General features: G+C 45.3%; 1 protein-coding gene across 1 annotated transcript in view; it reads left to right on the top strand.

Annotated features, from left to right (window-relative positions):
- The window catches only part of VWA2 (von Willebrand factor A domain containing 2), a 270,127-nt gene that overhangs the window by 70,508 nt on the left and 182,905 nt on the right, over nt 1–16,714 (top strand). Inside the window, exon 3 of the mRNA XM_085603290.1 lies at nt 10,853–10,930. Coding sequence (XP_085459416.1) covers nt 10,853–10,930 — 78 coding nt within the window. The remainder of the gene's footprint in view (nt 1–10,852; nt 10,931–16,714) is intronic.

Raw genomic sequence — 16,714 nt, 5'->3', positions numbered from 1 at the left:
CAGTCACTGAAGTCTGGAAAAAACAAGCATTGGCATAGGCAGTAGGTCTCGCTTTCGGGACCTTATAAGTATTTAGTTATGCAGCACAATATCCTTGTTTATAGTTTATCCTCGACCCTGTGCTTGGATTGGAGGTGTAGGTCTTGATGTCAGTGTGGTTGAAATCTGCATTTCTACGAATGTGTGTGTAGTAATTAATGCTGTGTGGGTTCACACTTGAAGTAAATATGATGGGCCCAGACTATTTTTACCATCTCATTTCCATATGCTGTAGCCCTCTAATTTGATTTCTTTTGATAGCCTAATTCAGAAGACATTAGCATAACTTCATTTTGAAGCATTAATGCTCATTACTGCTAGGGCAGACTTCTTGTCTTCATAATAGGGTTACACTATTCAACAAAGCCGATAAACAAGTGGCTATTTTTAGTCACTTCACTATTATGCAGTTCCTTTGAACCAAACACAGAAACAGTACTTCACAGTAGTAAGTGGATAAAATTGGCCACAAATTAGTTCTACTCTGGAAATATATTCATGGGAGAAAGTAGAATCAGGGCACAGTGCAGACTGTCCTATTCTGAACCGCGCCATTCACAGATGGCTGGCTCGCGAACAACAAGCATTAAAAATGCAATAGGTCTCGCATTTACATGAGTTTAAGCTATTGGCATTGTAAATGACAATGCCTTTTATTTATGTTTTAAAAACGAAAACATAAATAAAAGACATTGTCATTTACAATGCCAATAGCTCAAACTCTCGCCAATGCGAGACCTATTGCATTGCAAATGCTTGTTACATTCTGTGTTTGAAAATACCACTTTTAGAAAGTAGGTCTTTTCTTGCCAGTCATCCTGGGTGCCTCTGCTGGAATGTGGATTGCCTGAATGGGTTTTGGATGACAGAAGGCTGGGGACCAGGAGTGGCTCCAGATAGTCTAGGTGTGTCAGGAAAGGGCTGAATAGGCCTGGGCTGCAATTGGAGAAGGGGGAGGAGATTTCCTTGCACCTCAAAGGGCCTGGTCTGCCTCTGACCATGCCGTCTCCACCTCCTGCCAGGAAGTGACACCAGAGAACGCGGAACTGGTTCTGGCTGGGCACAGACACTCTCTGCCTAAGAGATCAAAGGATTTTAGATATAAATATTGGGGCCCAGACCCCTGAACTTTAGAACTCTTTTGGACCACGAAGAATACCAGGAGAAGCTGTGAGGCGGAACTACCACTTTGCTGTGTGCTTTGCTGTGTTGGCCTGCAGTGGCTGCTTCAGTCTTGGGCAGTGAAAGGACTGGACTGAACTTTCTGCAATCTACTTTGTGAGTTTCTCCAAGGGCTTGAGGTAGAGCTTGCCCCCTGTTCAAGAGGTCTTAGCAACAGCAAAGACTTCAAGCTCTTCTGCCCTCAGCACTGGGGACTGTGTGTTTTGTGCTGCAACAGAAGAAAAGCAACCCGATGATGTCTACAACGCCGCTGCCGACTCCATGTCCTGAAGGCACCGCAGGGGGCACTGCCGCAACGCCGCACCGCAACCCTGATCTCACCGCCGCCACCTGCTGATGCTACCACCGAGCGGCTGCTCGCAACACGACCTGTGGGCACCGCATTCCGCACCGTCTCGCTTCACGAGGACGCCTTGGTATCCCCGACGATGACGCTCCACGCCGAAATCTATGCCGTTGCCTGCACCGTCGTTCGAGAGCACCACTCGTAAAGTTACACGTCTCAACACCCTCATCCCGCACCGAAGCCTTGGCCTACCGACGCCGGCGCCATCGACTCCAGTTCGTCAGCCGACGACAGCGCTTCAGCAACAACGACGATGCTGCTTGCACTGCAACCTGCCAGCACCGTGACGAGCACCGCGTTCACTTCTCACCGCGACCCTGGTCTCACCGACAACGTCATCTGACGCCGTCACCGAGCCGCTGCTCGCACCGCTACTTGAGGGCACCGCACACTGCACCGCTGCATTTCGCACTGCAGCACCCAATGTCTGCCAAAGCCAGCGCTCCTGACTTCAATAGAGAGGAGATCGATCTGCAACGCTTGTTACTTCGAGGGCCCCGACGACTCATGCACCGACCTCCAGAACCAACGCCTGCAGACACCGTGCTTTCGGAAGCTCAACGAGAGGTCACCGATGCCCTGTGTTTCTGAAAGGTACTGTTTGCGGTTCTTCCCGACACCGTAGCTGGCCCGTGACGCCGAGGTCAGCCAGAACTGTTTGGATTTGTTTGCTCACGATGCTGTGATAGCCCCGGACGGAGCTATAGACATCAAGGAACTATTTTTCAAGCATATTTTGATAACCGAAGATTTTTAAGTACTGTATTGTGGATTTTTATCGTTTTTGGTCTTGTCTTAAGTATATAAAAATATTGGATATGTTTCTATACTGGTGTGGTGTCCTTTTGTAGTGATTACACTGTATTACTGTTGGTTATGTGCAAATGCTTTACACACTTCCTCTAAGATAAGCCTGACTGCTCGTGCCAAGCTACCATGGGGGTGAGCAGGGGTTATTTTAGGAGTGTAACTCCCTTATCCTGAATAGAGTGGTGGTTTCTGCTCGACTTTGGCACATGCCCTAGCCGACCAAAAATCCCATTTCTAACAATGCTTAACAAACTTCAGACTATCCAGAGTGCCGCTACTCGGCTTCTCCTCAATATTCCCAAACGATTGTCAGTCAGAGAGGGCATTCGCCCCCCTGTGCTGGCTGCCGGTCAGGAAGCGTGTGATTTTCAAAGCTTTCTGTCTAGTTCATACTGCTCTCTTCTGTCAGGGCCGGATGTACCTGAAAACGGCTTTCCATTGGTACACCCCTAATAGACAGCTAAGGTCCGCCTCTCTCAGGAAGGTAAAGATACCGAGATTTCATAAAGCCAGGTGGGGAGGGCGATCCTTTTGGGTCGCTGCTGCCAGGTTATGGAATATTCTTCCCACCCATATTGCTAGTCTTTTCTCCCATGCCGCCTTCTGCAAGCGGCGGAAACCCTGTCTTTTCTCCTTTTCGGGATGCTAGTTTTGGTCGTCTCTTTGGTATGGCTCTTCATTAGCTAGCGTTTTGACACCCTTAGGTATAATGCGCTTTACAAATCTCAAAAATACAAATACAAATTGTGTGCAGATGTACTCCTTGTGAGAGATCAAAATGTATTCACTCAAAGTGAGATTAATCAGTGGCTTAAGTAGGCAGACCCACATCCCCTTGCTATATGCTATAGTGGGCAGAAGCAAAATTTGAATGACTCAACAACAGACCAATGGATAAAGAGCGGTGCCTGAAAGCCCATAACTGTAAGTATATTATACATATTTTAGTAAAATCAAAAGTTCTTTTCTAATGCCATACCTAAAATTAACGGAGAAAATCAATTTTTACGATTAGAAGCATTTGCACACTTAACAAGCATTTGCAATGCAATAGGCCTCGCATTTGTTTAAGTTAGAGCTGTTGGCGTTGAAAATAACAGTGTCTTTTACTTGGTTTTTTTATTTGCAGTGGAGTTATTATATTTGCATAGCACTATTGTAAATAGTATGAAAAAGCAACAGCTATAACTTTAACAAATGCAAGACCTATTGCATTGGAAGTGCAATTGGTCTCGCATTTGTTGGGGTTGGAGCTATTGGCATTTGTTTTTTACCTAACCATGTTGCAGGGTGCAGTACCATATGTGGCCAAAAGAGGTCCTAAGGGGCCTCTTTTGGCCACATATGGTACTGCACCCTGCAAAGTTGGAGTTATTGGCATTATAAATGCCAATGTTTTTTACCTAGCCATGTTGTAGGGTGCAGTACCACATGTGGCCAAAAGAGGTCCGATGGGATCTCTTTTGGTCAAATATGGTACTGCACCCTGCAGATGATATGGTAAATCCACCTTACTCATAATGCATTGCATGCAAGACAGTACCACAAGGACATTCAAATAGCTTTGTCCCTATATACAAATAGTAGCTTTGAAATGTGACAAAATAATTATCATATTAATTCCGGATTAGGTTGTACTCTGTGTGGAGCTGATGAAGGGAAATTTATGAAAGATCTCATATAAATGTGGGATGTGTTAGTGAGTAAATAAGCACTGCCAGCCTTGCTTAGGACCAAGCTTTTGCCCTGCCTGAAGCCCTTTAAGAAAATAGTGCTCGGAGGCTGTAATTAAAACCTGGGTAGTAACAACACATGTAACAGGGGTGTCCTCATGGGAGGTTACAAGAAGAGACAAGGCGGCACTAAGGAGGGACTACTAAGCCTATTGACCAATAAAAAGCTACCATTTACAAAGGACAGGGACAGAAGCCAATTAAAACGAGCATTGGCATAGCCAATAGGTCTCGCCTTTGGGACATTATAAGTGTTTAGCCATGCAACACTTGATGTTGTTGCACAAAGGATATTGTGCTGGATAACTAAACACTTATAAGGTCCCAAAGGCGAGACCTATTGGCTATGCCAATGCTTGTTAATGTATAGTGAATCCATAAACAGCTGCTGTTGCCCTAATCTCTAAATGAAAAAAACAGCGCCACCATCCGGCTGATTGTCATAAATTACGGTCAGTTAAGTGCTGGTGCCGAGCACTGGAAACCATAGGCTCAAATTAAGCACTGCAGGGAGGTTACCGGGGTGGAACAGGAAAATGCTGACCTGAGCAAATCCGAAGTACTGAGATACTCATATTTTTTGCAAACCTTGACAAGTTGAAGCCTCTGTTCTTGGGTTACACTCCTCACCAATCCAGCAGCATGTTATTGACATCTGCTTAAGCACTCACAGCAATGCAATCAACCCAATACACCACACGCCCTTACAGGCACACTCCGGCACTGAAGAAAATGCAGCTGTGCCCCTTGCAGCAGAAGTCTCTCAAGACCCCGCACACGAACTGACAAAGCCAACACGAGTTAGGCAGAGGGTGAAGAGAGCTGCACCATCACACTAATACCCCTCACAACACCTCACCTAGGTTTGACCAGGTCTCAAAGAACCACTCAGACCTCTCTCTTGTCACACAACAGCAGAGCACAACACAATTCTTACTATATTGGGCATTGTCTGCTCATGGACAGCCGCAGAAGGGGTTACCCTCTATTGGCAAGCCTTAAAACGCCAACTTGTTTTGCTTGCTTAGAAAAGCACTAAGGTCCTTTGTAATTGGTAGACATGTGGTATTTAAAACCTGCATAACATAGCATTTGAAAACACTCAATGGGCTTTTCTCTACCTAAGAGGCATTTTGAGGCTGATGTTGTATATCTAGGGAGATAGAGTGAGAGATCAAGAAGCTACACTCACCTGGCAAAGCTGTATCAAGGCATCTAAGAAGCATCCTGTTGAACCATTCCACCAACCGATATTTAACTCCTTTCCTCACAGCTCTCGGTGAGAATATGGCCTAGGAATGAGCTACAGTACTCAATGACAGAAGACTGACCAACATGAAGAACTAAGTTAGTTGAGAAAAGGTTCTAGCATTGAATCGTAGAAGAAAGCAGTCTAGAGACACATGTGTAGGGTTCCTACATGACTGTCATAGTCATCCTCAACATCTCAGCTGTAGAGTCCGTCACTCTAAGATGTTGCACACTCAAACTAGGTCACTCCAAAGATGGAGGTTAAAGGCAATGAACACGCTACTGGTCTAATAGAGCACAATGCCGTAACATCTTCAATGGCGGCCTCCTCAGCATGTCATTATTAAACTATATATTGTGTGACTAATGTGGTGGCTAGGAAGAGAAGGAAAAAAGCACCTTCCTCTTCTACATAAATCTGTGCCCTTGAATCTTCGAAGACCTCTATAGTTTGTTGTTATTAAAGCATATGTGCTTTCGCTTACCTGAAACAGTTCATGGCCAGGGAAATGGAGAAGCTACTCCAATGCTACTTTTCTCATGCTAATCGTAGAGAAAATACTCCTACCCTTAAAAAGTGATTTAAATTAAATGTTCGATGGCAGTCTCCATTCACTTTTATCACGGACTATATATCCTGCCGATAAGCGACGATGCTCTATGGTTGGAAATCAACAAGAAACAGAGAAGTTAGACTCACCTTGGGAACCTCTGACACTGAATCTGAAATGGGGCCACCAAAGCGTCATCACTTTACCACATTTCTTAATTTCATGACTTTTCCGAGTGTGGACAAAGCCAGTTTCTGCTTTAGAGCAATGGACTTATTTGTGAAAACACTCCACAACAGAGATTCTGACTTCCATTATGCCCTACAATAAAGATGGGTCCCAGTAAACAATACTCTAAACAAAAAAACGTTACATAGATGGTTACAATACATAAAAGGAATCGCAACACTAAATGACTGAGTGATGTTATTTAATCACATCCTCATCTTTGCAATCATCTGAAAAAACTTTGAGGCTTATATTGACAATGTGCCCAGAAAAGGGGAAGTGGAGTAAAGGTAAAGTGCGTGATTTTTTGTGAAGGATGGGGTAATATAGACAGGAAAGGTAATTAGTGCAATCCAACAATTCACATTTGGCATCCAATATACTTGTTATTTTGCCACATGAAATATTACAATAATTATTGGCCAAGCCTATGTAGTAAAACACAGTAAAAATAGTCCGTTTTTAATAGGCTGGTTAACATAAAAATGTCGACGTTTCGACCCCAGAGAATATGTAGGTTACTGTCAACCTTACAGCGGGGTCTTCCTCAGGACTGTGATGGGGGAAATGGGGGCACCAGGAGAAAGCCCTACATAAGGGCTGAAGCACAAAGAGGTCAGGCGCATGGGCTCCGCGAGGAAAAGAGCGTGATAACTCCACATGTGATGGAAAAAAATCCGGTATACTTCTTAGAAGCCAGCCGTATTCATCAGCTTGCGGCCACTAGTTAAAGAATCTGCTCAACTCCCCGAAGTGTAAATTACGAGAGAATTGGATCGCTCCTTGGTGGTCCCGTCTCATAAAACTGATGACATTGTGCATCAATCGCGAGTCCGCTGTCAACTAACATTAAAGAGATCGAGGCAGAACGTTTTTTTTCCTGTGGAAATGCATACTTTTCATGAAAGTATTCTTGCTATATGCAATGCATGTTAGTGTTTACTCATGTGAAAATTGTAAAGGAATTACCCCTCAAATTCCAAAGTCATGTCAGATACCTGCTCACTGTACTTTCCTTATAGTTTCTAAATTCAAGGGAACAATGTCGTACAAGCAACAAATGCAACAATGGCACAAGTGCACTTTCCGCAAAGCATTTTCTGCTCAATCAAATGTACCTCAGGTTAAAACTTGAGCAAAAGTAAGATTACACTTGCCTAATAAAAAAAAACTGCTAAACTTAATTTCGATCCAGCATAGCTTCTAAATGGAGACAGGTAGCATGTCTTGAAATGTTAAACACCTAGTACACCATCGTCACCTTTAAACTCAGGATGTAAGCATAGGAAATTGAGAGGTATGACTTTAGAATCATCAGGGGTATCACTGATAAGATTGTTCCTTAAGCAGTGAGTGAAAATCGGACCCAGGCAAGAGTTTCATTTCTCCGGTGTGTATCGCATAACTCGCATTGTGTGCTACTCGTTACACAGAATTTCTGAAATTACACAAAATTCTGCTACGTCGCATAATTGCAAGTCTGTTTAGGTAGCATTCCTATTGTGGACGCAAGGGAACAACATGAACGAACAGAATAGGAGCAGTTGTTTACAGCACTTGTGTTTTTTTTAGCTAAAATATAGCACTAAATGCCAGATTTGCATTTTGTATCATTATGTGTAATTTTTCTAAAATTTTGCATAAGTATCCAAGGGAAGTGCCCATGGCCGGGTACTCGGTGCAGAACTGAGGTAGATGGTCGACATTTTAACAGATATCTGTGCAGAGTTGACTTTTTTTCATATATGTCACATATATCATTTTTATTAACACTACCAAAATGTTTCTGTATAAAATATATTTTGCAGAAACCAGGTAGTGTTGTTTTTCTTGGCAGTAGCAAAATGCATACAAAACTTTTCAAAAGGTAAATTTGCAGAGGAAATTCTGCACACCTTTTCCAACATGGCAGTATTCATTGAAATGAAAAATTATCTCACTGTGCATAGAAAATTAGTTTGTATTGCCACAAAAACTTTACACTGTGGATGGTAAATATTGAAACTTTACAACCTTCATGAAAGGTGAAAACCCTAAACATCGCAAAACATGTATTGGGTTGAAAATATTCACACAACCCAGCCTATGTGACTTAGAACGTTTTGGCCACTCCAATAGTTAAGTGATGGAGACTCGGTGACTAGGAGGTGAAAGAGTTATGATTTTTATTATTAAAGAGTCGACATAGTGAAACCTACCGGAGCCTCTCTACCTGTAAATCTCTGAATAAATACTGGTTGAGCAGCAGCATCACGTGACTATCCCTGACTCACAAGTAAGCTGGGAAGTACTGGTATTCGGTGATGTCACGGTGTACTAAGGCACCCTAGAAGAGCTGCTGGTGAGTTCTGCTTGCTTGCAAAACAGAGTGGCCAGATGTTAAAGATGTAAAGCTGGGGCAATCCATAAACATAGACATAGGACTACGTTTCATCCACCGAGGGGCACAGAGTGACTTAATTGGCAGTGCTCACCAATACAAAAAAATAACAGAAACTGAGGAAGAACTAAAGGGAATTAAAAGAAACGTATCATCTACATTCATTTAATTGCTTTTTCTTAAGGGCTGCAAACCCGTCCTGCACTGAACACGTGAAAATGTGCCTCCCTCTGCGTTCAGTCTATGGTCTCTGGAATCCGGGACGGGTGGTGAACTCCGGGACTAACCAGTGCACGTGGCCACTCATGTACCCATTAGCATGTATACTTCCGCCTCGCACTCTCAGGTCGGTGCTCGGGTCCCTGCCTCGGAGCTTGTTTACAAACCAACAAACAGCGAGAGAGACAACAGTACAATTAGAGCAACCGGAGCAGCGTTGCGTTGCGTTGGCAGCGGCTTGCTGCCCGACGGTTCCTCCTCCCGCTTCTGTTTTTATCAAGCAGTGCCTTGTTGTGGGAAGAAAGGTGCCCAGGCTCGGTGGGCCTTTGTGGGCCCCTGCCTCAGAAATCCCCGTGGGAAGGAATGGCGCTGCTCCTACACGCTTATTACTGGGAGCCTATCCACGGTGGGAGGGGGCAGGGGCTTCGCCAGTTGGTGGTGGTATGGAGCCAGGGCTCAGGAAGCGGTCTATTGATGTTTCGGTGTTTTCTAAAGCGCCCCTGGATTTACCAGAAATTAGGGCCTACGTGGCGTTGGCACGATGTTGGCAGCGGCGTGAGCCTGCTGGCACTGCCTGGAGTGATGCACCTGTGAGAAGGCAATGCCGGGTGTCACCGCCAAGTGATGGGAGAGAATGTATATTGTGGCAAAGAAACCCCTAGCAACCGCTGCCTCGCCCACCTCCCGCAGCCGTCATAGCCGGACCCTCCCTGACCGGAAGTGGTGCACAAAGGACTATACGTGTTTGTGGCGGTCAGTCGTTTTAACGTATCCTTTGCAAGCGAATGGAATGTGGGCAGCCGCCCACTACAGTAAAGTCTGGTATGGAACAGAAGGATTTTCCTTTAAACATCACATTACTGGAGACCATCACAATGACAATACAACAATACCCACCTGGCAACCACGAGAGTTTAACACAGGCCCCTGCGGTGAGGGGTAGTGCTTCAGGGGGCCCACATTCAGCCCAAAGCCAATTAATGTCGGCGAGGTATGGCCGAGTCGCGGGTTCATCGTCACAGTCAGCCTGGGGAAGGGGTGTGAGAGGGTCCCATCCTTAGCGTTACACGACTGGGCAGCAGCAAAGATACGCTGCGTAAGGAATAGTGTAATTGTCATAGTCATCTCTGTTACACAACCAAAGTGCAACATGTCTGTGATTGCTGACCTTGTTTAAGAGGTGTCCATTCACGTGAATTATGCTTCAAAGAATTGAATATTAAATTGGGCCGTCTTCTGCCTCAAGCCTCAATTTTGTGTTGAAATCATCGATAACAAGCATTGGCCGCGCGGCCGAGAAAGTGATGCGGGCGCACAGCCCTGAAAGCGAAAGTGATCGCACGCTGTGTGATGCGATGCGCTTAATGAGGCAGTGACAGAGAGGAAAGCCAGATGGCGCCGCGCGTAACTGTGCGCGTAACCGCAAGCTTTAGGCCACAAGCCAAAGCATGTGGTAGGACTTTTGAAACCCCCTTACTAAAAGTCTCGCCAGAGCAGCGCATGCGCTGGCTCAGGCGAGACCTAAAAATGGGTGGAAACTGAGCAGAGCTTTGTTCCCATATCCTGAATACTGCATGTCTAGAAGAGACAAGGCAAGCGCTGCCTAGGCGAGACCTAAAAACATATGGCAAATTAAAACAGCCCATATATGAATTGGTTTGTACCAAATGGTAAAAGAATTCTTCTTGAGAATTTCGATTAAACACTTTAGCTGAAATGGTTTCTCAGAATTGATATTCTATCTATTTGCTTTTCTATGTAGACACGAGTTCTAAATATGGAAATTTGAGGTCACTCTTCATGCCACAAGCACCTTTATCCCTTGGCATTGTAGTATTGGAATTTTAGGGTGACCCTATTGCCCAGTGCACTTAGTTCCTTATGCATAGCTTTCTGATAGCCAATTTGCAACTACGACCACTCATATGCATTTTCCATCAAGTGTAGGCCTTGCGGTTGTGAAATATGTGGTCATGCCAAAATGTATGGATGCTCTTTCTACACCGAACAAATAATTTAAGGGCATTGCAGGATAATTATTCCGACACTTTTAACATGGATAATAAAAGAAAATTCTAAACGTGTTCCAATAATGCATTTTTTTGTTTCCCAGCATTCCTGCCTTCCAGTTGTGTTCAAGTGCTCCACGCCAGTCCAGAGACCATCCTGAAGATTTCAGCTGCAGGACAGCGTGAGTTTGATTTAATGTTGATCAAAGCTCGAGACTCTAGTGTGATGATCCAGCAAGTCCAGTACATATATCAGAAAGACTCTTAAATATTCAAAACTGTGAAGTGCTATAATGTGATCTTTTCAACCATTTCAGTTTAGTATATTAAATTATACTATTGCATTGAATGGCAAATGTTGGAACTGACACATTATAATCATGAACTTAGAAACCTTCATGGATCTTCCACCATCCGAAGAAAACAATCTTTCTGCCTTATAGTTACTATGATTGTTGTCTTTTGCTTTTGTGCAACGTACACAACAAATAGATGTATTTTAAGATGCTCTCATCAGATGATGAAAGAAAAGGAGGCATTGTGGAAAACATGAATTGGCTAAGATCGCACAATATGGTCAACTGAAAGCTGGGATTGATGCAAGGTTTTTGTGTAATTCAACCACTACATGGTCATCTCAGTTACTCTCATATTTTAGTTCAAGCCTTAATGCTTTGTATTTAATTCTCTGAGGTGCTAAATCAGCGCCCTTTTAAATACGTTGGGCTGTGTATGTTTCATAAGGATTGATTGTGTAGTTTTTGGAGAGAGTGATATTTTAATGCTGAAGCTAAAATGAAAACCAGAGCATGCTTCCTTGGCTGGTGTTTTGAGCCCCTTTGCTCCACATAGCTAAAAGTTCTTTGTTGCCCATTCTTGTAATTTATTGATCCAACAACTACTTACTATCCAGCTATTCATCCATTGGCCCATGAAGCCCTGTCTCCAATTTCCATTTTTAGGTCTTGCTGAGCCCAGCGCATGCGCTGGCTCGGAGAGACATTTAGTAGGTGAGTTTTCAAAGTGCTGATGGCTGGCCTAGCACTTGCGTTCACGCGAGTGTGCACACGCGCAGCTGCCATCGGTCTTGCACGGGTCATTAGCACCACTCGGCTGCACGTCTTTCGCTTTGATCGCGATCAATGCTTGTTACTCTTGTTTATATCGTTTGCTATACAAACTATTTTGATCTTGAAATGTAAATAATACGTACAAGTTCCTTAGAAACGACCTCATGTCAAAGTACCCGAAGCCATCGCATTTCAGGCTCTAGTACCCTTGTCAATGTGATGATCGACTGCACGCCAACCAAAAAAGCCAGTGTTGTAAACCTTACACACCATCAAGGCACTGTATTTAGCTATGACATCTAAAATCAACATCCAAAGTCCAACCCAGTCCCATGCCAGTGTCCGGTCTCCACGCTATCATCTTGGTCCCCGCGTCTGACTCCAAAATATCAATACTATTTATTGTGCTCCCACAGCAGTTTCCACATAGTAGCAACACTTTCTACTACTTACATATATATATATTTTTTATTTTTTTTGTTGAAAAAAAGTTTTATTGTGCAGAGAAAAGGTTACAAGCACGGGCCTACAACCGCCAGGGCCGGCCGCTAGTAGTTAAAGTGGTCAAGCAGATCAAAAAACAATGACTGGCCCACAGGGGCTCCGCTATATTACAGTAGATCAGACTGCACATAAGGGAAGTCAGGATACACACTTTTAATATAAATAACAACAAAAATAAAGAAAAACAAAAAGCAAGGCGAAACGACTTGAAATGGGCGTCGAACCACAGCCGGGGGAGTCCACACCCGACCACCCGAGGGCGGTCAATAAAAGGAGGCCTGAGAGGGAGGGGGGGCCACGGGAGAACCAAATCTGTACTCCGAAGTACGAGATAAGCAAGGAACCCTCAAGGATCAGGGGGACGAGGCAACTACTTACATATATTAACACAATATTTCTTCGTCCTCAAATGATCAAACGTTATTAAAATGTCCGTATGTGATGAAAAATGCCTGACAAGCACGTCACAAAAATAAGCAATTATTTGCTTCTTGCTACAATATAAGGTGTGCACATGTTGCTGTTGTAAAGCTCGGTCTTATTTGCAGTGTCCCTCCATTGCCGAATAATTGCAGTGATTATCGACCACATGCCTGACTCTTCAACGCTCCCCACATGTCACTCACTACTACCTAGAGGTGGGCGAGCCACTGAAGGCTTGAGCCAGGAACCTGGGGAGGTCTTGTTGGAACCTCTAGCCCTTAACGAGCTGCGCTTTTATGTGGCTTCTGCCTGCCACCCTCCGTCTAAACATCATGTGGGTTTACGGCCAGAGCCGCCGACTTTGGAACTCGGGAACAAGGCTCGACATCCCAAGCTAATTACTTAATCTCCCAGCACCTATCAAACACGCATGTGACCTTGTCGAGTTTGCGCTGTATTTTAAAAATGGCAGAAGAGCGGTTTAAACAAGGCCTCAACAGGTCAGACAAATAGATAACCATTTACTGGCTGGTTTGTAGGGTGAAACCATAAAACCTTGATAAAAAGCGGTTGGTTCCCCCGCTTGAATTGCCTGACCTAGGGCAATTTTTTTATTTTATTTAAAAAAAAAAAATCATTATCGGCTATGACCGCACTTGGAAATATGCGAGTTCATACTACAAGTTGTACAAATCGATCACTTTTAATAAGTACTTCTCAGTGGAGACCGTTAATGTGCCCTATTGATGTCAAAGCTTCCACATGTTACCGGTTTTTTTTTTTAACTCTGAAGACACTTTATCATACTTTTCAAAGTTTGATGTATGATTACATAACTCATCTTTTCAGGACTCCAATCGTGAACTGTCTCAAAGATCCGAGCAAGCCCCTTAACTCGGTTCTGTCTGCTTCCTTTGGTAATGTGCTTGCTTGCCCACCTCCACCATTACCAAACCCGACTCTGCTCTGCCTAGGCATCAAAGCAGACCTTTGACACGCCTCACTCTACTAAGTGTCTCGCCCACACATCTGACCCCACCCAGTCTAACTCACGCAAACAGATGACGCAGTCAAGTTTCTCGTCCTGGCCGCACATTTGCAGAGAGTCCCGTAGCACTGGTTGCACTGAAATGCCAGAAGGTCGCGGAGCCTGTAGCGGCCACATGTCGTGGACTGGGAAAGAGCACTGTCGTGCTCCTCCTTCGGCAGCTGGAGCTTTTGCTGCTCGGCGAGTTGTTCTTTCTTGCTGTGCTCGATGCTTAATGCTCGCCTGGTGACTCGCGACATTTTCCTACGTCACCTTTCATCCAATCCCGCTGTAGCCCGCCTGCAGTTCAAACCTAGACTGGATACACCCACTCTCAGATCACTCCCTCTCTCATTGGACAGCGGTGTGAGCGGCGGCGACGCCAATGCGTCACTCACATTTTATGAACCTCTTGACTTCAACATGAAACACTCACCTTAGAGTTCACTTTGGGTATATGCCCCCTTTCTCGTGGTTAGATGGCTTCATTGTCTAGCTCATGTACTGCTTCTGATTTGATGACTAGCTTTCTATTCTCGTTTCTACCGCATTGTAATTGCATTTAAATAGTGCATACCCCCAAGGAGGCGTCAAAGCGCTTTTCGGCAAGTAGCACGCTATTCCCGAACCCAAAAAAGATTGGTGACGAAATAGCACAGGGAAATATGAAATTAATTTGGGTGGTGAACATGTGAGTCTGTTATTTGGATTGAAAATGGATAGTGGAGCGATAGCAGAGGGAAGGGTTTGCATTTATATAGTGCTTGGCAGGGCTTTAGGTGGGGGGACCTGGGGTGCTCTAAAAGGGGTGGGGCAAACCTCATAAAGGGGTGTGGACTATCTAAGTAGGGGTGTGGTCTTAATCAAGATAAGTAGCATTGTGTGCTTAAGAAAATCATAAAGTCGCATCCAGCAAAGGATAATAAAATAGGCAAAAAGGAATATTTAAGTATTAGCCATAAAAATACCAAACCCCTCAAATTATCCTACCTTTGGAAAACACGACGTCCAAATCATTACGTGAGGTCGATTTCAGCTTCTAACTTCCTGGTGCTGTTAGGGCTGGGGCAGGGTCGCGCAGTTCCTCTCTCTGCGCTTCACTTGTTGCTGGATTACACTGCAGCCTTGACGCTCAGTGTGAAAGGTCAGAGCAGGGTCGTGATGGAGCAAGCTGCCTGTGGTCGTCTCTCTCCTAATCATCCCACAATGTCAAGGCTGGCACCACCACGATGTTACTTCTGCGCTGCAAAAAGAGAAGGGAAATCCTGAGAGAAAATGGCTCTCTTTAAAGGATTTCCCTTCCTCCTACAACGTGGCTCACCTGGCATGACGTCACGACTTGACCTCCACTACTCAGTAGTGAGCAAAATGAGCCTGCGCACATTGATGTGCATGCTCTCACTGCAGTCCAAGAAAACAAGCATCAGCATAGCCAATAGGTCTCGCTTTTGGTACCTTTTTAAGTATTTAGTTATGCAGCACAATATCCTTGGTGCAACAACGTTAACTGTTGCATGGTTAAACACTTATAAGGCCCCAAAGGAGAGACCTATTGGCTATGCCAATGCTTGTTCCATTAAATGATTGGACAAGGTTCAATAATGAAAAATATGTTGTAAGACTCACCATATTTGCATTTTGTTTTCGAAAGGTAGTGGTGGGAGACCCCCCACCCCCCTCCTAACAGTCCTTGCAGTGATTATGCTGGCTTGCTATGCTCACTCCCCACATGCAGTATGGGGGCTAGTCTGACACATTTGGCACGGCTGCTTGTGGTTTCCAGCCCTGTGGACCAGAGAACCCAAAGCAGCCTTGGCAAAAATGCACAAATCAGCCCTGTTCTCTTTCTCTCCTCGCGCTCTCTTTTCATCCATCCGTCCATTCTCTCTCTCTTTTCCCTCTCTGATCACTGACACTGTCTCCATCCATTTCTCCGTCTCTTTCTGGCTCTATTAAAGACCCCTGTGCCTGCTGCAATTAACCTCGGGAGTCTGGACGGAACGCTGGGGAAAGTGACTGAGGCAGCAGGAGGGACCTTGGCTTTTTAAAACCGGCCGCCAATGGCTCCAGACCGCCAGGTATGGAGAGCTCGAGAGGGATCTCGCGAGACTGTGGGGAAAGCTCGACTGACTTAGAATCACCTTGACATGAAAATGGAGCTGGTTTGAAGAGAGTAGTTTTAGAGCTACTTAATGAGAGATGTGCGAGAGTGTTGCTGAAATCAGACTGACCCATCCTGCTTGAACGAGGTTTCAGTTTACCAACATGAAAACCCCTGACCCGGAATGGAATGGAATTCTGTTCTCAGCCACTGAGGCGGCTCACCTGAGAGCTAGGCACCTCTGATTACTTTCGAGAAGCTATTACACGTGTAAAACGACCTATAAGCGTCTGACTCACCAAAGCTGCTTTCTCCTTGTATCCCATGCAAACACCTTCATGTAGTATAGACGCTCCGTTTGCTTGCGGTCAGTTGCTGCCCTGACCACTTACCTGCCATGAGGGAAACGGCTTCGTTAGCGAATCCAGCGGGACACTTGGTTTCTCCCTCGCTTTGTTTGCGGACGTTTCCGCCACCACCACCACCGCCGTGAGGGGAACGGCCCACCGGAACTCAATCTTCCGGCATCCCTGGAGAGCGGCGCTGCAGTGACGACACCTGGCAGCGCCGGAGCACTTCATAGGCCGACAGGTGTCACCGCAGCGCGGGATGCTCCGTTTGCTTGCGGTCAGTTGCTGCCCTGACCACTTACCTGCCGTGAGGGGAACGGCTTCATTAGCGAATCCAGCGGGACACTTGGTTTCTCCCTCGCTTTGTTTGCGGACGTTTCCGCCACCACCACCACCGCCGTGAGGGGAACGGCCCACCGGAACTCAATCTCCCGGCATCCCTGGAGAGCGGCGCTGCAGTGACGACACCTGGCAGCGCCGGAGCACTTCAT

This window comes from Triturus cristatus, chromosome 1_2 (assembly GCF_964204655.1).
Source record: "Triturus cristatus chromosome 1_2, aTriCri1.1, whole genome shotgun sequence".
NCBI classification, from domain to species: domain Eukaryota; kingdom Metazoa; phylum Chordata; class Amphibia; order Caudata; family Salamandridae; genus Triturus; species Triturus cristatus.
The sequence above is the reverse complement of the archived record's forward strand: the minus strand, read 5'-3'. Positions and strand labels throughout refer to the sequence as shown.